We start from the raw sequence: 22,863 nt of genomic DNA, 5'->3' as shown, positions 1-22,863 counted from the left end.
TGATGTGTTTGTTTTATTGCGGTGTTTGCGGTGCCTGTCATACCTTATCTCGAACTATCGTCTCGTCATCGGGAAGTCCTGGCGCCTCAGTCGTCATCAGTCGGTTGGAGGGTACATGAGTTATGTTGCCGACCCTGGGTCAGAGGTCGGTCGGATGACCTTAGTTACCTGCCCGGGGTTAGAGGTCAGATGGGTGACCTCGGCCGGTTAAACATTTGTCAAGCTCCGCTGTGTCGCCAATTTGCTGCGCTGTGTCAGCAAGCGCCGCCCACCCAGCCGCTCGGCTGTCATTCATCGTGCATCGCAGCACATCCGGCACACTTGTCTAGGGACAGGATTTGGCTGTCTTTCATGCCTGTCTGTTGGGGAATGCAGGGGGAGGGGGGGGGAAGTGATGGTCGGCACATGTGGCTTTTCACATTTTAGATGGGACGGTCTGTCCTTTGAGTGATGAATAGGCGGCAGTGGAGTATTCAGGTGTGCCTTTTCCTGACCCCTCCCTATCAGCCATTCCCATGAGTGATCTACGAGTGACGGTTGAGGTCAGATCACAGGTGTAGCCTCCCCTCTCCTCCCTATCTCGGCTCTTCCCATGAAGGATGACGGCTGAGGTCAGATCACAAATGTGCCTTCCACTCGTTTATTAGCCTGTGTCGCCTTCTGCAGGCACATGTGTCACCATGAGTTGATGACCTTCGTTACAACAAAGGATAAGGCCGTTTTATTACGATGATACCTTTGTTTACGACACTTGTGCTAATTGCTGGTCATGTAGGGGCCATTGTGAAACCGAATACGAAAATGGCATTGCTAGCAAGATAAAAAATATGCAAGCAAAAACTGAAGCTCCATGCTGTAAACTGAATTGTGATCACCAACTACTCTTAACGGTCATTGCATAAAAAGAACAATACCGCAACCAGACCGCCACTCATGCACTTTGTACTTCTAACCAACCAAAAGGTATTTTCGCCATGTGAATGCGAAGATTCAGTTCCTGATAATTGTGCTCAATAAACGTCAAAATCCATTTAAGATCTCTCGAAATTTGCCAGCTTTTCCAATATCCACACCTTCCTCCTCCAGTTACACTTCCTTCACTCACTTTCTGTCTCTCTATCTCTCCCCCAGGATGTCAGATTCTCTCGGACGCCGGCAACCACGCGTCCATGATCCAGGGTATCCGTAACTCGGGCGCCGAGAAGTTCATCTTCCGCCACAACAGCCCCGAGCATCTGGAGGAACTGCTGTCCAAACTAGACCCGGCCCGTCCCAAGATCGTGGCCTTCGAGACGGTGCACTCCATGACTGGGGCCGTCTGCCCCCTGGAGACGCTCTGTGATGTGAGTTTTACGGGGAAAGGGTTATCTGGGTGGTAAGCAACGGAGGATGACTGTGATGGATGGGGGGACGTGCATGCTGGGGTTGTCCTGCATAGATAGACCGTTAACGGGTGTTTTTACGTTGAGAGTTTTGTATGGTGCCGGGTCTTCCCTGAGACATAGCTCTTGGTTGTATATTGATGCGCTGTGTGACGCTGACAGCATTGTTTGTTTTGTTTTGAGTGATATGCGGGCTGATTGTTGTGTCTTCTTTGAAAATGGGCCTAGTTCAATTGATACGGTCGTTTGTAATTACCCTGCAGCGCAACTGTGACTTATAAGCTGCTTGCATCGATTTTTCACATTATTGTTTGGAGAAAAAAACGTCCCACCTGTCATCAGTTGCCCTCCTATGCACATAATCGGGTATCCCTTGGTGCCCTCTCTCATTCGGCGCACGATGCGTTGTCTGGGTCGATTGCATCCCAGTGGTCCGCCACCGACGAGGCTCGGGCGCTGCATCCTCGGTCTCTGCCGACCGATGACCGTCAGCCTGCCCGATCGATGAGGAATGGAAGCTGCCAGATGCTGCGCGCCATCTCTGGACTGAGCGAGGTACTGACGTTTGTTAATCTAACCGACAGGTGGCGCACAAGTACGGCGCCCTGACCTTTGTGGACGAGGTGCACGCGGTGGGCCTGTACGGTCAGAACGGGGCCGGAATCGGCGAGAGGGACCAAGTCCTCGACAAGATGGATATAATCTCCGGAACTCTAGGTACGACATCCTGCGAGAGATGCGCCGTACAATATGTATCCCGGTAGTTTGCCCAGTGCCAACCGCTTGCCATTTTGAAATTGATGTATTGAAGCGTACCGGCACTTTTTTTTTGCCGGGCCCGATGTTTGGGTCAAGCTGCACTGAACAAGCCAGGATGGCCGTAGATTTCATTCCACCACTATTGTTTAGCTCCCTGACTCCCCCACAGGAAAAGCTTACGGCAACATCGGCGGTTTCATCGCGGCCTCAGCCTCGCTGGTGGACGTGATCCGCAGCTACGGCAGCGGCTTCATCTTTACCACCTCTCTGCCACCGACCGTGTGCGCCGGCGCGCTGGCGGCCGTCCGACTCCTGAGGAGCGACGAGGGGCGCCGGCTGAGGGCCACGCATCAGGTGAGGTGATGGGAGGGGTCGCTGGGGATGGGATCATAAAAGTCGTGAGGCTCCTGGATTGGGAGCTTCATACTGATATGCTAGTCTGACAGCTCTTGAGTTTCTGGGAGCTTCCTGCTTCTTGCTTTTTGTCGTGCTGGGCAGCGTGGATGGTGGTTTTTACCGTGAAGTGTTGATTTTGAATGCCTTATTCGTGGTTTCACAGTGTGAATTTGCAGTGTGCTATGATACATAATATGGTTGCTATATTTAATTGATATCATTGTTACGAATCATTGTTTGCGGCGTCACAACTCAAATGATGAACTGTGATATAATATTGTATTCTCCTTCCTCTTTTATGCTGACCTTTCCTCCCCTCCCCTGTGCGCCTCCTCAGGATAACGTGAAGCTGCTGCGTGACCTACTGAACGACGCCGGAGTGCCGGTAGAACACTGTCCGAGCCACATCATTCCGGTACACGTCGGCAACCCGCTGGTCTCCAACCGGCTGTCGGACCGACTGCTGGCCGAGAGAGGACACTACGTACAGGTGAGCGGATAGAGGGAAGGAGTGTGGAACCGAGAGAGGACACTACGTACAGGTGAGCGGATAGAGGGAAGGAGTGTGGAGCCGAGAGAGGACACTACGTACAGGTGAGCGGGAGAGGGGAGGAGTGTGGAGCCGAGAGAGGACACTACGTACAGGTGAGCGGAGAGGGAGGTAGAGAGGAGAGCGATGTGAAGCCGAGAGAGGACACTACGTACAAGCCAGTGTCCTCGGCCTAGAACTAAACAAATCAAAGTGCGAGCTAACCACCATCGGTGGCACTCCAGCCGAAGGCCAGAGCGTTATCAGCACCATCTCGTCAGTCCTCGCCGGCATCAAAACCACCCCTCCTGAACAGCTCACACTGCTCGGCTCACCGCTACACGAGGCTGGGCTTGGCGACTCTGTCAGAGCAGCCCACACGACTATCAAACTGCTGTGCAGTCGACTCCGCCTCCTCGATCGACACACAGCTCTGTTCTTCTTATCGAAGTACGTAGCTGCCCTGCGAGTGCAATATCTATTACGTTCATCGCCAGCCTATCGGGAGCCTGCAGAGCTATCCCGAATCGACAGCACAGTTCGTCTCACGCTCCAGGAAGTTGGTAACGTGGCACTGACAGACGAGGCCTGGGAGCAGGCTGCACTGCCCCAGAGGCATGGCGGGCTCGGCGTGCGCTCCGTGCACGCTCTCGCTCTGCCCTGCTACTTGTCGTCTCTCACCGCAGCAGCACCGCTGGTCTTATCTATCTGCCCTTCAACCTTCACGGGCCCTGAGCCAGCGGCACTGCAACCAGCCACGGAGCAGTTCATGGCTGCAACTGGCATCGAGACTGTTCCAGAACGCCCGGCGGCCAGCCTCCAAAAGACCTGGGACGACATCGCGTCAACTGTCACCGCTAACCGCCTGATCGCCGGAGCCAATCAGATACATCGCGCTCGTCTCGGTGCTGCTTGTATGCCGCATACTGCAGCCTGGCTGCAAGCACCTCCAATCCCCAGCCTGGGACTGTACATTGATGACGAGACCATTCGTATAGCGGTAGCCCTCCGACTAGGCCTGCCCATCTGTGAGCCCCACCAATGCAAGCTATGTGGATGCCCTGTGGACAGGCTGGGACAAATCAAAGTGCGAGCTAACCACCATCGGTGGCACTCCAGCCGAAGGCCAGAGCGTCCTCGGCCTATCATGCAAGAAGAGCGCCGGTCGCTTCCCACGGCACGCAGCCCTAAATGACGTCATTAAACGAGCACTGGCAAGCGCTGGCGTACCATCGGTCTTAGAACCTGTGGGGCTAGACAGAGGAGATGGAAGGCGCCCCGACGGACTGACAACGTTCCCCTTCAGTGCCGGTCGAAGCCTCACATGGGACGCCACATGCGTTGACACGTTTGCTGAGTCACACGTGGTGAAGTGTGCAGTGGATCCCGGCGCAGCTGCAGCCGCCGCCGAGAACCTGAAGCGCATGCGCTACGCCAGTCTCGCAGACCGCTACATCTTCACTCCAGTAGCAGTGGAGACTACCGGCGTAGTCGGAGAAGCAGGGTCAAAGCTGCTTCGGGATATCGGCGGTCGGATTTCTGCGGCGACTAAGGACCCCAGAGAAGTGTCCTGGCTTCTACAAAGAGTCTCGATAGCAATCATCCGGGGAAACTCCGCCGCTATCCTCGCCACAGCCCCTCCTGAAGCTGGTCCCCATCACGTTGGGTGTGTCGCAGGACGCGCGTCTGGCCCGGCAGAAGAGTCGGACTTAGCCGTAGACGCAGAAGTAGCTCCACCAGCTTCTTCATCAAAATCCAGCGTATTTGGCCAGCTCATCGAGAATGGGAGAAAGCTAGCCCCAAGCGACTTCGAGGTTCCATGGGGCGAAATATTTGGTGCAAAACCAAAGCACTAACGGCATATGAGTGGTAGTGTCTAGTGTGTCATCGAAATGTACCCTGTGGTAATGTGAAATATCAGCCTGTGTCAGCCACCTACGTACAGGTGAGGGAGAGAGGGAGTAGAGGGGAGCGGGGGTCTGTCGGACCGACTGCTGGCCGAGAGAGGACACTACGTGCAGGTAAGGGGGAGGAGAGGATAAGGGTAGAGTGATGGAGTCTGTCGGACCATCTAAGGCCGAGAGAGGACACTACGTGCAGGTGAGTGGATAGAGGGGAGGAGTGTGGAGCCGAGAGAGGACACTACGTACAGTAGGTCTATTAAAAAAGTCCCCAGCACCAGTGGGCGCTGCCTTCGCTGAGCCGAACCCCCGTCTGCCTGTCCCATATCGCGCCGGGCTCAGGTCAGGTAGGGTCAGCGGGACCGCTCGGTCCGGCCCGCGGGCGGTGGACGGGCGGCCGGTAACGCTTTCCGCCAGCCAGTTGTAGAATCCAACAAACGGGACGGCCACCGCTCAGCGCAGCGAAACTGGTGTTTAACCCTCGCCCGTAAACGGTGTTTTGCCACCTTCGCCCATGCAGGGGGGGGGGGGGGTTGGTGCGACCCCCCCTGGCGTTTGAAAACGGAGCGTCGTAGAGCTTAGCGGAAAAGACCAACGGATTGCTCTCAACGAGATCTCGCGATTGGTGGTATATTTTTTGGTCCTAGGTCAACATTTGACCTACTTATGACTGGTCAAAGGTCAAATTTTCGGAAAAATCTAACTTTTTCAGATTTCCGCGCCGATTGTGGCAAAACGGTAAAAGATATCGACTTGAAACCTTCACTATCGTGATCCTTGATCAATTCTCTATCGTTTGGTGTGTATTTCGATGTCATAACTCTAAAAATGATGCGTTGGGAGCATCGGAAGTCTGCAAGGTCATTTGTGCATTGGGTAACGTCAGGCGTGTGACGTCACTGACCTGACCCTGACCCAAAATGAACTACAAGAAACAACCGACGATGCCTGAAATGGATAGCAAATTCGAATTCAGGGCATCGAAATACCCCGAAAAGGCATACAAGTGCAAGAAGTCATTACAGGTCAACCGAGGTCACTGACCTGACCTTGACCTTTAGTAACCTTGAAAAGGTCAACGGACATTGTGCCAATGTCAAATCAGCCAGTTATGATTCTAAAACAATCCATCAGTGTGTCAGGTCAGTCGGCATTTATACCAATGTGAAGCAATCTCCAATTTAGCGTAAATCTGGCCGGAGGTTGTTTCCGTTCCGTTTCCGTTTCATCAGGATAAACATTGTTCCCTTTATGACGTCATAACTCCGTGACCTGACATGACATTGACAAAAAATTTTTACCAAAAGTTGCGCAAAGGATTCCCCAAAGGGTACTGAAAATTTGAGCAGGCTATCTGAAACGGTTCGGCGTGTAGCTTAGAAAAACCTCAGGGGGGGGGGTGCATCAACCCCCCCCCTACATGGGCGAGGGTTAAGAATGGCAGTAGATGTTCATGGCCACAATGGTTATAGAGATAGTCATTGTTAGCCCGTGCCCCACAGGAATGCCTAGACTCTAACGCCCTGATGGAGGGGAAATGGGGATTGAGCATCATTCTTATAACTCAGCTTTGGGCATTTAAGTGGCATTCGAAGTAGCGTCAAAAGTAGCAAAAAGAAGAGGAAAAATACCTACTTCAGCCAATTTAAGATCGGGTCAGAACCAGAGATCATGTCACCAGAGGTCATCGGTGGTAAAATTTTGCTTGGACAGGGTGCGTTGCGCGCACCGGTGCATTGGGTTTCCAATTTCCATGGAAACATCAACAGACTCGGAAGCTCGCAACGCTAGCGTGGAGCCGAATTCATATCAACCGCCGCAACAATGCAGCAGCGCAGCGCAGCGTGCTGCAGCGTGGGGCCGTGAAACACCGCCCAGGCCCCCTGTCTCCCCCTAATTCCTGTCATCCTTCCCACTCTGAAATCGACCGAGCCTAACCTAACACAACAATCAGCTCGTTTACCGCTATGTCTGAATAATATTGTCGGATTTAATTAAGGTGAACGGCTTAGCACGTAAATAACAGCAACTGCCACCATCGGTATTATGAGAAAGCCAATTGCTTTTCCACAAACACAAGTTTTTAGCTTAAAACTTACTCGAAATTAATTTTACCAGCCTCGTGTTCCTCTTATCAAAACGCTTCGAATGAATCAAAAGTTAATCTTTAAAAGTCATTTGAAAAATTTGGCCTATGTTCAAAGACATGACCTGACCAGAAATGGTCATGATGCGTAGCAGGATATTAGATCCGTATCGTGGAACTTTACAAACACTTCAGATGATTTCATAACTTAAGCATGTCTATCAAAAATAATTATTACATGGCTCACATGTAGGCTGGGTGTGTGATCATCCTTACGAGTATGTTGAACGGCAACTGATAATTTTCTGTTGGCCACAATTTCTATATTTAATTTATCCTCCCGGATTTCATATTTTTATTAATGACACCTTGACGATGTCGAGAAAAAAAAAAAACGCTTAGGAGATTTAACAGCCTGAGATACATTCAGTATAAGGAAGGGTCAAGGGTGCTAGATTACTTCCGTCCTCGCTATCCTCAGGAAAAAAACAATCCGCATCGCCCCTAGTCTTCATGCTTCCCTCTCTGGACTGGAGGTCACCCCACCAGCCAACCTGTAGTTGATGTCGGATCAATTCCAGGCAGAAATGTGCATGGATCCGAGTGATGGATCTATGATCTCAGTGGATCTCGAGGCAAATTGCAGGTTCGGATCTATGATCCTACAGAATCCGGCGTGAAAAAAGTATCCTGGATCTATGATCTCACAGGATCTGACGATAAACCAAGAACATGGATCTTTGATCTGAGTGGATCCCACCATGCATAACATTTGGAACCAGGTTTCCAAGTGTCTCTATGTTAATAAGTGCCACAAAACTATGGATTATGACGTGTTATCACACAAAATCACTAAATAAGAACGTTTGTGAGTTGCAACGAGTGATCTTTGGGATTTCTGTGTTGACCAAAAATAAATGAGGATCTGTGATCCCACTGGATCTCAAGCAAAAATACTAGACTCGGATCTATTATCCCTACGGATCTCTCGATAAATTAAAGAGCTGGATCTATGATCCCCACGGATCCGAGATCAGCATCCGAGATCAGGATCCGTGGGATCAGATCCCAGATCCATTTTCTCGGATCCATGCACATGTCTAATTCCAGGATAAATAATCCTCTTCGTGGCGACGGTTTGGGAGACGGCTGGACCGTCCCGACAGGGCAATCGTCCCACGGGAACAGTCTCGCTTCCGCAGATCACTGTCGCTGGCTCGCACAACCTAATTACTACACCAGAGCATAATTATGTCATAGCTCTGCAAAGGGCCTTTTCAGACCGAAAAAGATGGCTCCCAATAAAACAAACAATTTTCTCATTTAGTATTGTATCTCATCAAACACCACATGTTTTCAATCGTGCGTTCCGTCCAAAAAAGCGCAGTTCAATTTTCTCCCATTGACTTGACCGATCTCAAAATTGACCCGGCCTTTCTGTCAACAATGTCAAACTTGCAAAGTAAACGTTTCAAATACATAGGTATAGTGTTGCCCATTGAAATCGCTGAAAGTTCTAAAGCGATCGGTTAGTCAGTGTATTTAGATTGATGAGCGCAGGAACTTTCCTTGAGGTAAGGTCACTTGACGTGACCTGGTGTTATGACCTTGAATTGAAAGACTTGGGCGGGAAAAATGGGTCATTTGAAATCTTAAAATGCTATATTTTAACAATAATTGCAAACACTATCCCGGCCAAATAGTGAGTGAGAAGGGAGCGATCCCCCAACCCCATGTTTAGCTCCCATAATTGAGCTAGCTGCTAGAGCCTCGCGGAAAAAAAACGAGCGTTTGCTTCGTTACATGACGCAGCAACTGGTAGCCCATTTTAAAATATCAGTGACCTCTTAGGGCAGGTCCCCAAGGCATTCGATCGGTTTTTGGTAAATAACCACAAAAATTGTCGCATTATCGTCCTTTCGATACAATATCGTGTTTTCTGTTCTCAGACGCGTCGATTTACATGCTTTTTTGTTTAGGTGAAGCAATTTAGGATGTTTACCTGAGGTCAATGTCATGTTAGTGCAGCACAGGTCACGAAGCTGTTGAAAGGAGGACATGTTGCATAACATTTGATTCGGCAAGTCTTGCAAAGTCCATTGATGGCTGTCCCGACTGGCTAGCTCATTTTCATCGGGAGTTATTGACGAAGCACTCCTATCACCCTAGTGACGTCATAAATGACGTCACGCAAGGCGAACAATGCAAAAGTGAAGCATTAGACCTTGCCACGAATGTATGAGGTCACGATTTGAAGTGCTTGAGAATTGAGGTATAATTTTAGATCATTTCCGACGCCAAGATTAACAGTTTCCATATTTCCCCATTATGCTTATATGACACTAAGTGCATTGCGGATTTGCATCATTTTATAACCGACAACCGTGCAGAGGTTTACTTAAGACGCCATGGTTAAGTGACCTGACCTGAAAACGCGGTTGATGTCAAATGATCCGGCTTGAATCAAATGCAAGGCATATGAAATGCCAGCCTTCTATCATCATTGTGCTTTGAGCTACCGCAAAAAAAAAATACATGGTGGCGGCATTCACCCCTTCTTCTCGGCAGGCGAGGGTTAAAACTCGCTTCGAATTATTGCAGATAATGATGCGACCGAAAACAAAGCATTTATCTGTGTCTAGAACGGCCGCTGACTTGTTGGACAAGATCCCCAGTCTTGATTTGCTAGATGGGAATAAAATACTCGGTATGTGATACATATATAATATATATAGTATATACCCCTGGATTTGCCCTCGCGCTAAGTCTATTTTAATCATCACTGTCGCTTTTTTATCCGATATGATGTCGCCGCTAAACGGGTTGTTTTGTTTGCTTGCCTGCGTTGAATGGTCATTACGGATTATTGAAGGATTGTGATAAAATAGGAATGGGGCGAGGGAGGATATGCTCTGCGTCTGCAGGTGTTAATTTAGATCACAAAGGCATCATTTCCGGCATAGTGCAGAGTCGCTATCTTCCCCCTCCTCTGCACTACGGCATCTCTGCGCCCCACACGCGGCGCCCTCACTCCACGGCCGGCCGCCGCCAACTGACCCACTCGCCGGGCGCCGCGACCTGACCCGTGTCGCTGCCGCGGCCTGCGCAATTACCCCGTTTACATGAGTCAGCGAAAATGACGTTTAGAACGGATATTTCCGTTTAGCGAAAAGTGCGCAAGTTTCGACTCATGTAAACTGGTTTGGGCGCGCAAAAATGACGATTACGCGGAACGGAAATATCCGATGAATTAATGGGAAATATCCGTTTAGGACGTCCGGCCTAAACGGATTTTTTGCGCATCTAGCAGAAAATGACATGAATATGCATGTTTTATAGATGAATTTTTTTAGTTTACACATCAAAATACATATTTATGTTGAATGGTAGGTCTAATGACAATGAAATCCACTTTTTGCCCCTGATTTCGCGCCATTGTGGCAGATTCATGAACTATGAAGTAGGTACCTACATAAGTGCTGAGAGGAACGTCCTATGCTTCAAAAGGGAAGCATTCTAGTTGAGGGGTAATTTCCTTATTTCTTAGATTCAACAATCAGGGTTCAATTCCAGGGCCACCAACATAGCCTTCCCAGCCAGTCGCTCCCTATAGCCACTTGGAACAGCATGGTAGTGCCATTTAGTGCTTGGTACACTGGATATGATGCTTGATTTATTTTGCTTTAGTACATGCTCCCAAAAATTTTATCTACCTAGGTACTTCAAACTTCCTAGCAGTGATTCAGATAATTTATGCTTCAGCGAACAGCCACCAGACGGCAGGGCACGCAGGCTGGTTGAGACAGGAACTTGGCTGCATGCCAAAATATACACAAGACACACAGCCAAATTTACTCAGTGACACTGCCATCTGCCCCCCCCCCACCAATATTTAAATGTTCTTAGATAATTGTTCCAAAGAAGTAGATTCTTCAGTGGTGGGAAGGCCTCTGAAAGTTTGGTTAATCTCGGATGGTGGAAGCAGGTACCTGGCAAGTTTTGTGGAATTTGTAGAATCATACCTAACCTTACCTACCAACCTAACTTTCAACCTACCATCCTTCAAACACACCTACATGCCTACAACCTATCATACCAAACTACTTCCTACCAATCTACAAGGTCAACCAACCTACCAAACCACATAGGTACCACTCGGACTTCATCTTCACATCTTACCTGGTGTGATTGAGAGTGGATTATTCTATGCATTTTGAAAATTGCACTGATAGTGTCTCAAAGTTTGGTGGTGAGTAGATGTAACTTCTGTTATGAATAAAACACATGGAACTGATGGATCCTGTGTTGCACTCGACAGTCAAGCAATGCAATGCACAGCACAGGTCACATCTACCACACAATTCACCTAGTACTGATCTGATCTGTTGTCTTTGAAGAACTGAGCATCTAAAAGCAAAAAATGAAAATAAAATGCTGGAATATTCAAGTGCTTCAAATGTGTTAACCAAAATGTATACACAATCCCGCACCACCCACTTTCATATCAATGTTTTCTGAAGTGTGGCACCATCCTGCACATCCTTTCATGCATTTTCATTTTGTCAACTTACTGGAGGTCAATCATGATGAGCTATGACTATTATGAGCTGTCTTAGCCTTTTTCTGAAACCAAAAAGACTTTCAATATAGATGTGCTCTTCAATGTATGCTGTCAAGACCTCAATTGTTTTCTTGCTTTCTGACAGTTAATCACGCTTCTTTTACAGCACACAAGTAAAATAATGGCTTGTGCCATGATTATTTCTAATTCTACATACAAAACTTTAAAGAATCAAGTAAATTAAGCCTAAAACAAGCACAAATAATGCTTGATAGGAGCTGCGCCAGAACTGTAAAAATGCGCAAAATATCCGTATTTTTCGGGCTGCCGGCGTAAAGGGAATTATCCGTTCCGGAACGGATTTTTCCGATAAGGCTCATGTAAACGGGGCCACCGAAACGCATTTTTCCGTTCCCTGGCTAATCGGATATTTCCGTTTAGGCTGAATGACTCATGTAAACGGGGTAAATAGAGTCGGGGCTGGCATCCGGGGGTTCGGCCGGCCGACCGCCTCTGGAGCGGGGGACTTTTTTAGTAGACCTACTGTACAGGTGAGCGGGAGAGGGATGTGGAGCTGAGAGGACACTATGTACAGGTGAGCGGGAGAGGGAGGGTAGAGGGGAGGCCGGGAGGAGAGTCTGTCGACCGTCTGGCACCAAACAACTAATGGAACAAACTAATGGCACCATCGTGATCCTCTCGTCAATGCTCATCGAATCATATATGTGTTGACCTCGAAAGGGCAAGGTCAAAGGTTGACCTCAGGTCAGGTGACCTCAAGGTCACCGTGTATATCATTCGATGCGCCTTGACGAGCTGAACACAATGAGACCATCCGCGCGGCTGTATCTCGTTCCTGTAAGGTGTTATTAGCAAAAAAAAAAAAAACTTTGGTGACCCTTGATGACGTTACATGACCTTGCAGCTGCCCAAGAGCAAAAAAGGCCTCAAGGTAGTCATTATTGATCGTGTATGAAGTCATTCATGGTATATTGGGCCATTCCGACGCGTTTTAGTGACAAAAAACAGGAGGTTGATTTTTTCCCCATTGACTTACAATGGGGAGGTCAAGAAATTCACCCGACTTTAGGTCATCGATATCGAAATTCCGAGTTATAAAAATTGTAGCTGTCAATGATCTCATTACATCCTACGACTTTCAAAGGCCTCCGTCATCTACTGTAGCTCTGACTCGATGACAAAGTTGCAAAGAAGTGATGTGAGGCTGGGTCATTCGAAGTGACCTGGTGACCTGACCTTGAAAGATGTGAGGTTCAAACTTGCACACCATGTGTAAAATTGATAGGGGAAAAGTAATGCCAAATTCCGCGGCGCTACGCGCCGCGACTAGGGGCAGTTAGCCGCCCCCCCCCCCTCGGTGCGCGGGTAAGATCGTTACAAAGCAGGCGAGAGACACTAAGCTGTGCTGCATCCTCTATAAAGGAAAATGAAAGACCAAGTTTTCACGTAATCATGCAACCATGTAATGGCGCGATATTGTAACCAGACCAGACTGAGGGCTGCATTACACATCAGCTACATTCGTTGCACAGTGCACAGTGGCTCGTTATATGTAGGTCGGGTATCCATACATGAATAACGACCAGCGTAAATTCCATCCTACTCTCACTTGGTAATGCATCATTACAATATTTCCCGTTAGTAATGCAATAAAACGTAGCTAAGCTGCTGCCTCTAGCGTGGTAGCGATAGCGATCCGTCCCTTTCGGTGACGGCTGGTAGACTACAGTTTCTACGTCGGTGGCAGACTGCCTCCTTCCTGCCACCGAGCCCTCTTCTCGCAAAGGTAGCGTCCCCTCTCTCTCTCGCCTCCCTCTCGCTTCCCTCTCTCTCTCTCCTCTCTCCCTCCCTCTCTCTTTCTCTCTCTCTCTCTCTCTCTCTCTCTCTCTCTCTCTCTCTCTCTCTCTCTCTCTCTCTCTCTCTCTCTCTCTCTCTCTCTCTTTCTCTCTCCAGTGCTCCCCTGGCCTGCGGGGGAGCCGGTTTGTGACGGCAGCCAGTGCTGGCCGCGCCTCTGTCCGGAGGTGAGTGGGTCAAGTACCCATCACTGGGACGGGGGAGGAGGGGAGGGGCAGTTGTGGACGGCGAGTTTCGGATGCGGCACTGGGCCGGTATGATAGGTTAAGAGGAGAGGAACCGAGTACACAGAGAAGGAAAGGTGTTGTGGTCGTAAGTTTCAGGGCCGAAAAATTGTGGTGACCGTGGATGTCGGTCGCAAACTTGGGCTAGGGGATGAGATGGAAGGCTACTCTCTGGTGAGGATCTAAGTCGATCAGTCCCTCTTTCTTTTCCGGGTGACAGTGTGTCACGGACGGGCCGCCGGGTCGGGGCCGGCCGAACTGAACTGACGGACCGGGTCATCGGTATCGACAGCACCGCGCCCGGCGGCGCAGCCCTTCGGTCCGCGGCGGCCCCGTCTCAGCATGCGATAGGCAAATCAACACTCCTCCCGACCAGAGCGTGTTTGCTGTGGGTCGGTTCGTCTCAGATGTCCCCAGTGATATGGCCGTTGTTATTTTCTAACCAATTTCACCCCCACTTTCCAACACATGCACCCGACTTTTAAATTTCCTCGTCCTGATGAAAGCGAGCCGATGGACCACCCCTCCGGGACGGGTATCGTATCACCTGTGACCGGCTTCGAACTAGGTCCACCTTCCAAACACTCCGTTCCGTGCCCCTCAGAAGTCTGATAGGTGGTCACGCACAGGGCGATAATCATCCGGTCAGTGTGTGAATATGCTCAGACGGCTGGTCACCATGGTACAGATGGAGGGAAGGGGAGGTATCCTGGGATCTGCCCCATAACAGGGTCGGTCTCAGGACAATAACGGATTATCAGATCGGGGCGTGGGTGATCAGAGTCACTCTCAGGCGGTCAGACACGCACGAACTGGTCGCTGGGGCGGTGCGTGTGATCCGCACCGCTCCGATAATCTGAGATCCTTATCTTATGTATTGTTGTGAGGACAGTGATATCTGGTGCTCTGCTTAGAGGTTCTTGCTCCGACACCTTGCGGTGAACCCTTGCGGTAGGTTAGGTCTCAGTGACCTAACCTGCCCTTTTTAACATGACCTGTTTTCCCGGGTGATCTCTGCCGCGGTGACCTGACCTGCCACTATGACCTGACCTGTACGGTAGTCGGTAACCTGACCTGACCTGCCTCGCTGACGTGCCCCTCCCTTCCTTCCACAGGCCATCAACTACCCGACGGTGCCACGCGGTCAGGAGAAGCTGCGTATCGCGCCCACTCCGCACCACACTCCAGAGATGATCTCCGCCTTCGCCGCCGACCTGGTGGCCATCTGGCGCGAGGAGGGTCTGCCGCTGCGTCCGCCGAGCGCCGCCTGCGAGCACGAGTGTCTCTACTGCCACCGCCCGCTGGAGTTTGAGCGCGCCGGGTGCCGGGTGCGCGCAGGGGACGGCTGCCCGGAGCCGCGCTGTCCCCAACTGGCGGCCGCCCAGTAGAGGTGCAGCAGAGACCGGGTGCCGCCAGTGCGGCCGGCGGCGGGCAGGCGACCAGCTGATAGTGAGGTTGTACGGAACAGGGAACAAAATCGGGTACCTGTGAATGTAACTCGTTTCGGTGATACTGTCTGATTTTATGCGATGTTTCGCTGTACTTTTATGAATAATTAATAACGAGTCATTAATTGCACTGCGCTTTTATGATGAATTATGAATTTCTTGAATTATTGATTATGAATTTTATTATGGAATGCCAAAGCTTCAAGTATTTATTTATTCTTGTTCGTTTTCGGTGTCGTTTTTCTGAATGTATGTGTTAGATGTAGCGCCCATCGGTCGATCAAAAACTGCGGTCTGCCCCGCGCTGTACCCCGTCGGCCTGTCGCGGGCGGCGCCCGAACCGACCCCTGCCCGGAACACGACCATGACCACTGGACTGGATGTGAACACCGACAGATCTATCTAGTGACGGGAACTCTATGTTTGATGTAACCTCTAAACTTGCCCGAGGGGCGCCTGAAGAAACAAACAGCTGTGGCAGAGCTGTAGCAGTCAGAAGCGGGGTTGAAGGTTGTGGCAACTGCGTCAACTTTTCCCTGGGTGATACAAATTGTGGTGACAACTAGGTATGCTTGTGATCGAAATATACCTATATGACGCACTACGCACGGTAAAACTGTCTTTTCTTACGCCCGCGTGATATTTTTGCGGCAAATATGCACTAACAGTGCACTTATATCGCTGTTCACGAGAAGTAGCATGTATGCACATTGAAGCAGAGCATTAGGTATAATAGAACACAGTAGTGTCGAGTGTTCTTGACGCACCAAACTGCTACATATGCGGCACATTGGGAATGCATGAGAAAGACGGGGGGAAGTCGCTAGACGGGACGAACGGGAAGTGAGCGCTCTCAACAAGCGGATCTTGGGGGCACGAAAGTGTTTGCTTGTGTCGATACCAGGTGATGTTAAAGGGACACTCCCACCTTAACATTAGTTTTGAGTTGAGATAGCCAAATTGGTGGCCATGGCCTGCAAATACCGGTTTGGGCACTCACAACATCGAAAAATGCTTTAATTCGAAGATATGGAATTTCAAACTTGCAGTTTTCGGATTCTAAGGGGCTAATGCATTGGAATGCCCCCTTAGAATTTGTGACGTCAGCGGAGATCTAACGATTTTTAAATCTTAGACTAAAACCATCGTTAACACGTGGTGGTATACGCTGCTTTGCGCGCAACGTCTGCCGCACTTTAAGGCTGCCAAATTATTGCTTCCAAATAAAGTCGCTAGTAACAGGGGAGATCCCAAAAAGTAAACAAAAGTAAAAGCCTAATATCTTGAAAACCAGTGAATATTTTTCGGTGAAATTTGGTAGATATTCGTTTTCGCTCTTTCTGAACCAAGGGACATCACTTTCATGCCAATTCATTAACTTTTTTGAAGGTGGGAGGGTCCCTTTAAGGAAAGGTTGAAGATAAAAGAAGTAAGTTACTGCACTGGAGTCAGGTTAGCGAAGCAGTGACCGATTTCGGTTGCCCAGAACACGTCCTTAGTTTACCAAGACAACTGGCAGCACACGACATAATATATGTTGGGGTTGAGATGAGGGCGTCAAAAAAAAAACAAAATGAATAGAAGATGATGTAGGTGTTAAATCGGTAATTTACTCATAAAATGTAATGGGGAGGCTCAGGTGGTGATTTTGGGCCGAAGCTGAATGAGCTCTGACGATGTGTTGTGTAGGGCGATTCACGTAGAAAGGCTAAAGTTCAGTGTTTCGCACAAACGATCCGAAGAACTATGTTCGTCCCTGTCTTCAACTCCATCTAGCTGAACGAGAAGAAAGTGCAGGAACTCGGGTGCAGGGTGAGGCCCCACTCCACAGCATTTATTCTAAGGTTCCCAACACCCATCGATTTTGCACTGAGAGATGGAGGTATGGATGGACGGTCATTGTGCCCCGAGACCCGAGCTGCCACTGGCGGCCTGGCCCCTGAGCAGTTTTCGCATCCAGTCATGCAGTCCACGGAGACACGTGCTGGCTTCCTGATGTCAAGCGTGATGTGGTCCGGGACGGTCTCTGTGGCACGTGTACACTGCCGGTCATAAGGTACATACTCATGAAAACTATTTGAAATGGGGCCCAGAGTGAAAACGACTAATGCATATATAACACAGGACATTGGATCAACGCCAATGCGAAAATAAGGTATCGTAGGCCGTAGCTTTAGGCTGACGGATCTCTGCATTTAGGTATTACTCGAGCTCCCATGCGGCAATTGTACATAAGCTTAGTGACGCGGCCGCATCGTAAATTTGACATAAAATTACTTTATCCATTTTCAAACGTTTCGACTTTATTCAAAAGCATCTTCAGTGTTCAGAGAGACAAGTACACAATTACACGATGACATAAATATACAAGCAGTCGATACCTACACGTCAAAACTTCACAAAAACAAGACATAAAATATTATTCGTGTTGAGTCGGTCGTCTTCCTACACTCTACAGGACGATGCTTATAGTTTAAACGCAGATGATCGGTCATTAATAGTCGGTTTCGCTTCAAATAACAATGTGTAAAGATTCTAAAATTCGTAACTTGAAGTTTGAACGTTTTTTATCTATGATTTTGAAATCGTCTATACTGAAGGTCAAGGGGGTGTCACATGCTAAAACATGATCCCGTACAGACGATGCTACTTAGACTGGATAAGAGTTCGCCCGTTCTGTGCAGACCTAGGTACCCCTGTGTTGGTAAACTCTGCTGTGGAGGTAGAACCTATGTCATACTATCAGATTTCTATTGATCCTGAAACCATTACGAGAACATCGTAAATTTATCTCGGTTGTCAGATTTGTACCATGCTTTATCGGCGTGTTAAATAGCGTAATTGGATTCGGGTGGACACAAAATAAGATAAACTTTGGGAGATAAAATATTCATCTATGAGCAATGCAGATCGACTGACATGCAACATGACCTTCTTCGGTCAGGTCACTGTCTTGACCTAAAATTAATTTTTTAATTTTGATCATCGCCCATAGGGATTTTTGTCGATAGCTCCGAACCCGGCGATAGAGAGCTGAAACTTGGCATACCTGACCTTTAGCACATTGAATCGTGACTTTGAAGTACAACATTGAAACGTCATTTTGACGTCACTAGGGACATGATAATTTTTCGCCAATATCTCTTGATCAAATTGAGATAGCAAATCGGCAAAGCCACCTGTGGACTCAACAGTATATGATTCGACGTGCCTGAGCGAATCGAACACGATGCTGCCAAAATCGCGGCACTGCGACCGTTTTTTTTTTGCGAATCATTCATCAGAAACCGAGTCCATACCTTGGGCCACCTGACCTGACCTCATAGGTCGCTGGTTGACCTAACGCCTTAACCCTCGCCGGCACAGGCCATTTTGAGTCCTTCGACGGCACAAAGGGGGGGGGGGGGGGTTGGTACGACCCCCCCTCGCGTTTGGCCCCTGATTGAGCTAGAGCTTCGCGGAAAAAACGAGCGTGTTTCCCGTCACGAGAGGAAGCCGATGATACCCAATTTTAAGGTCCTAGGTCATCGGGTGACCTTCCAGGTCAGGTCAATGACCCGAAAACCGGGAAAATCGGGACCTGTTAGAAAGTCGTAAAGTGTGGCTGCCATGTGGTTTTCCGGGGTGCTGATCACGAATATCGTGTTAGTTTTGATCATAGATGATGTCTTTAAGCATTTAGACCAGGTCGGGTCAGGTCAGGTCAGGTCAACCGGTAGAGGTTGTGACGGGTATTCGTAATACGTGTCAACCGCCTCGGACAGCTTCGTAATATGTTACGAAGGCACCAAAACTACTTCGTAAATGTTCAAATGGTTGCTAAATTCGAATTCAGCTCCAAAAACTAGCCTAGAAACATGTAAAACTCGAAAAAGTGAACCGAGGTCACCCGAGGTCACCAAAGGTCAATGACCTGACCTGACCTTCAGGTGACCTTGACACCCACCCTAATGCATGGGAGCAACATCAAATCACATGTTTGAACGTTTGAAACCACGAAAAGCTTGCAAACGCGCGGCTAATGCGAGCCGACATGCGCCGAACCGCGATTTCGGCCAAACATGGTCACAGAAAAGAGGTCACAGGTCAAAGGTCATTGGGGTCAGGGTCATGAAATTTTCAGGGTAGGTGTAAAATCGATCAATGCGAGGGTACTGAAAGTTTCGTCGCGATCGGCCGCTTTTTACGCGAGTTATTCGCGAAAAACCTTAGGGGGGGTTGCATCAACCCCCCCCCCCCTGTGCCGGCGAGGGTTAAAATCGGGTACCAGCCTCTGCGTCTCGTAACGGTGCACACGCTAGTTTTTTTGCCGTGACGCTCTAGCTCTATCAGGATCGAATCGGAGATGGGGTCGTGCCACCCCCCCCCCCCCACGCCTCGACCAGTGCTTATGTACCAAAAACCAATAGGTCCGGCGAGGGTTAAGTTAAATTTGTATAAGTACCAATTACAACAGATCATTCGACGCATCTGCTTCGACCTTCGACTTGACGTAAACATGGGCAAAGGAATAATTTTTGACGATCTTTCGAATAAGGAATCTTGTTTCGAATGCCCTTTTCGATTTCTTGCGTTGTCCGGGAGCCGATTTAGAGAGGGAATCGTGAACTTCCCGTAAACCTTAATTTCCGTAACACCTGTCTCTTATTGCCCTTCCACCGCTACTCCATCTTCCTTTCATCATTCCTTCCTTCCTGTTTATTTCCTTCTTTTGTTCCACCTCTTACAAACCAACACTGCAGCCACCCCCGCACGCCTCAGCGCAGCACGTTACCTATACACCGTGTATCGCCCCGGCCTTCCCGACACCTTCTGAATGATGACCTCCCGTCTGATGCATGATGGAGCGCGTGCGTGGCCTTCACGCACTCTCGCTTTCTCAGGTGCGTCAGTGGCGGCGGAAGGTAATTCTGGATGGGGGTGCAAAGTTTTCTCAAGGGGCCCCTCTGGAAGTTGTGGGCCCCCCTTCATTTTTTTTTTTTTTTGAGTGATTATTATTGATTTATGAAAAACGAAGATTTTGGAAAACTATCCCCATACACACAAGTTCTGTAAAAGGTTTGAAATTGTAGTGCACCTACCTATCTCAAATAATGAAAGCATAAAGAAGCGAATGCAGCTAGTTTTTTATCGGCTAATATTTTAGTCTAGTCACCACCCGCAGCGTCTCAAACCACTTTTCTGGATCCGCAGTGGACCATTGAGGGCCTTACGAGACATTTCCAAGAAGACCGTGTTTAGAAGCCCCTTGGAAACCGACCACATAGAGACTCCTCCAGACTTTTTTTTATAAATTTAGCTCGAATGTTTGAATGGACGGATTGACAGAGCCGAAGCCCACGCTAAGCAGAGCTTGTTGCGTAGACCCCGACCCCTACCGTCCGATCGCGCAATTCCGGGTAACGGGAGAATTTAGATGCCAAAGTTTAACGTGCCCTTCAAAGCCGGACACGGCCTGTCCCACTCAACTGACTTCAACTGGCTGCGGCTGCTCCCACCAACCGCAGACAATCCCCGTCAGGAGTCTCAAATATCGAGCGCCGGAGAGTCTCGAACCCGAGCTCTCACTACCGGGAGTCCAATGCTCTACCAACTGAGCTACGGGACAGCCTAGATAGGCCTCAGACTTACATGACTTCCCAGACTGAATGAGCCCTCCGATCAGGGTCGGTCCCTTGAAAGTTGCTGAAAGGTTTCAGAAGGCAGTATAGGCTCGAAAGTCTTTTGGGGGCTGTCAGAAACCAGCATCGGACCCCCAAAAAGCCTGTATGGAGGCCCTCCAAAGCCGGGATGGAGGCCACAGGAGCCGATGTTTATCCTAAAGAGCCGGTATGGAGGACTGAATAGAGGAAAGGGGTCTCAGTGGGGCCTTCAGGGGCAAGCGTTTGAGCCCAAAAAGCATGTGTGGGGTCTTAGAGGCAGGTAGACCCCTGGGGTATGCAAGGGGTCCCAGGAGCTCGCGTGTGAGTCCAAATATTCGGCTGGCGGCTACCAGAACTAGCATGGGGATTCTTAGAAGCCGCTTACCTAGATCCACATTTCATGGGTCATGAGTCCCAAGAGTCGATGTAGGGGCCATAAAAGCCGGTGTAGGGCCCATGGCCCAATAAGTTCCGACATTGAGACTCTCAGAGGCCGGCAACGGGGCACCAAGAGCAGATAAAGTGCCTCAACAAGCCGAAATGGGGCCTGAGAATCAGTGTGGAATTCCAGGAGCCTGCGTGAGCTCTCGGAGACCTTCGTACTTCGTAAGGTCCACAAAGGTCGTTGGGTCCTCTGAATCTGAACTCTGCGGGACCCTCAGAGGCCAGCATGTCTCCTGGCACCTGCCTGCGTTGAGTTGAGACCCTCCGAGGCTGTCGTAGGGTTCTTCAGAGGCCAGCGTTGGCCCTTGAAGCCTTCGTTAGGCCCTAGAAGCCGTCAAGAGGGCCCTCAGAGGTCAGCATGGCCCCTGGAGCCTGCCTGCGTCGAGAGTCCGAGACGCTCAGAGGCCGTCGTGGGGCCCTCAGACGCCAGCGTGGGCCTTTGGAGCTTGCGTTGGGTCTTAGAGACCATCATGAGGGCCCAGGAAGGTCGTCGTCAGGGCCCTCAGCCCCTCAGGGACCGTCCTGGGGTCCTCAGAAGTTGTTGTGATGGCCCTTAGAAGCCTTCGGAAGGATCATCAGAGGTCGTCAGGAGGATCCTTGGCCATAGTGAGGGTCTTCATGGGCCCTCAGATACCTTTGCAGGGCTCTCAGAGGCCTTGGTAAGACCGCTAGAGGCCATCGTTAGGGCCCTCAATAGACCGTTGCAGGGCCCTCAGATGCCAGCATAGCCCCTGCAGCCTGGTTGTGTTGGGGCCCCCAAAGGCCGTCGCTGGGCTGTCTGAAGCAAAATGGGCCCTCAGACTTGAGTTGGGTCTAGGGCCGTCACGAGGGCCCTCAGAGACCGTCGTAGAGGCCAGCGGGGCCCCTGGAGTCCTGTGGGACCCTCAGCGGTCGTCATGAGGGCCCTTAGTCGTCGTTATAGGGCCCCAAGGGACATAGGTCGTCATGAGAGCCCTCAGAGATCATCGTAAGGGCCCTCAGAGGCCGTCATAGGGGCCCTCAGAGGCCAGTGTGGCCCCTGGAGTCTCCTTGAGGCCCTGGAGTATCTGTGGGACCCTCAGCGGTCGTCATGAGGGCCCTTAGTGGCCGTTGTAGGGCCTCAGGGGACAGAGGTCGTCGTGGGAGTCCTCAGATATCGTCATAAAAGGGCCCTCTGAGGCCGTCGTGCGGGCCCTCAGATGCCGCATGGAGCACCAAACGCGGCTCGGGACACTTCTAGCCGGTGTGGGGGCCCCAAAGACTAGCATTGGACGCTCCTGACCATAATTGGACATCCCGGATGATTCCACATCAGTGTTCGTTTCCCGATCACTGGTTTTCGGGAGAAAATGTATTGGATGGTGCGACGGGCCCCTTGTACAGATTTTGGGGGTGCAAAAAGATATGTTTGCACCCCCATGTTTTTCGATGGGGTGCAGCTGCACCCCCTGCACCCCCTATTCCGCCGCCACTGAGGTGCGTTTTTGCTGGGTCGCCGGCGGCAGCTCGGACGTACATGACACGAACCTCACGCACGTGGTCTATGTGTGCGCCGAGAAATGGCCGTGTTGGAGGCGGGAGGGACAATGAATGACCTGCAGGAGCAAATGAAACGGATCGTACCGAGCGGTAAAAGC

General features: G+C 50.0%; 1 protein-coding gene across 11 annotated transcripts in view; it reads left to right on the top strand.

The window, feature by feature from the left end:
• LOC122365556 (5-aminolevulinate synthase, erythroid-specific, mitochondrial-like) overlaps positions 1-15,777 on the top strand; it is a 37,711-nt gene extending 21,934 nt beyond the window's left edge. For all 11 annotated transcript variants that reach the window (XM_043336850.1, XM_043336855.1, XM_043336856.1 and 8 more), the window contains 5 exons: positions 1,132-1,343; positions 1,967-2,099; positions 2,311-2,495; positions 2,875-3,027; positions 14,829-15,777. In XM_043336850.1, the coding sequence (XP_043192785.1) occupies positions 1,132-1,343; positions 1,967-2,099; positions 2,311-2,495; positions 2,875-3,027; positions 14,829-15,101 (956 nt within the window). In that variant the 3' untranslated portion in view covers positions 15,102-15,777. The remainder of the gene's footprint in view (positions 1-1,131; positions 1,344-1,966; positions 2,100-2,310; positions 2,496-2,874; positions 3,028-14,828) is intronic.
• Positions 15,778-22,863: the final 7,086 nt, after the last annotated feature.

The sequence above is a fragment of the Amphibalanus amphitrite genome, unplaced genomic scaffold (assembly GCF_019059575.1).
Source record: "Amphibalanus amphitrite isolate SeventyFive unplaced genomic scaffold, NRLGWU_Aamphi_draft 000748F_arrow, whole genome shotgun sequence".
Taxonomy (NCBI): domain Eukaryota; kingdom Metazoa; phylum Arthropoda; class Thecostraca; order Balanomorpha; family Balanidae; genus Amphibalanus; species Amphibalanus amphitrite.
Note: the sequence above shows the minus strand (reverse complement) of the source record. Positions and strands in the feature narration are given on the sequence as shown.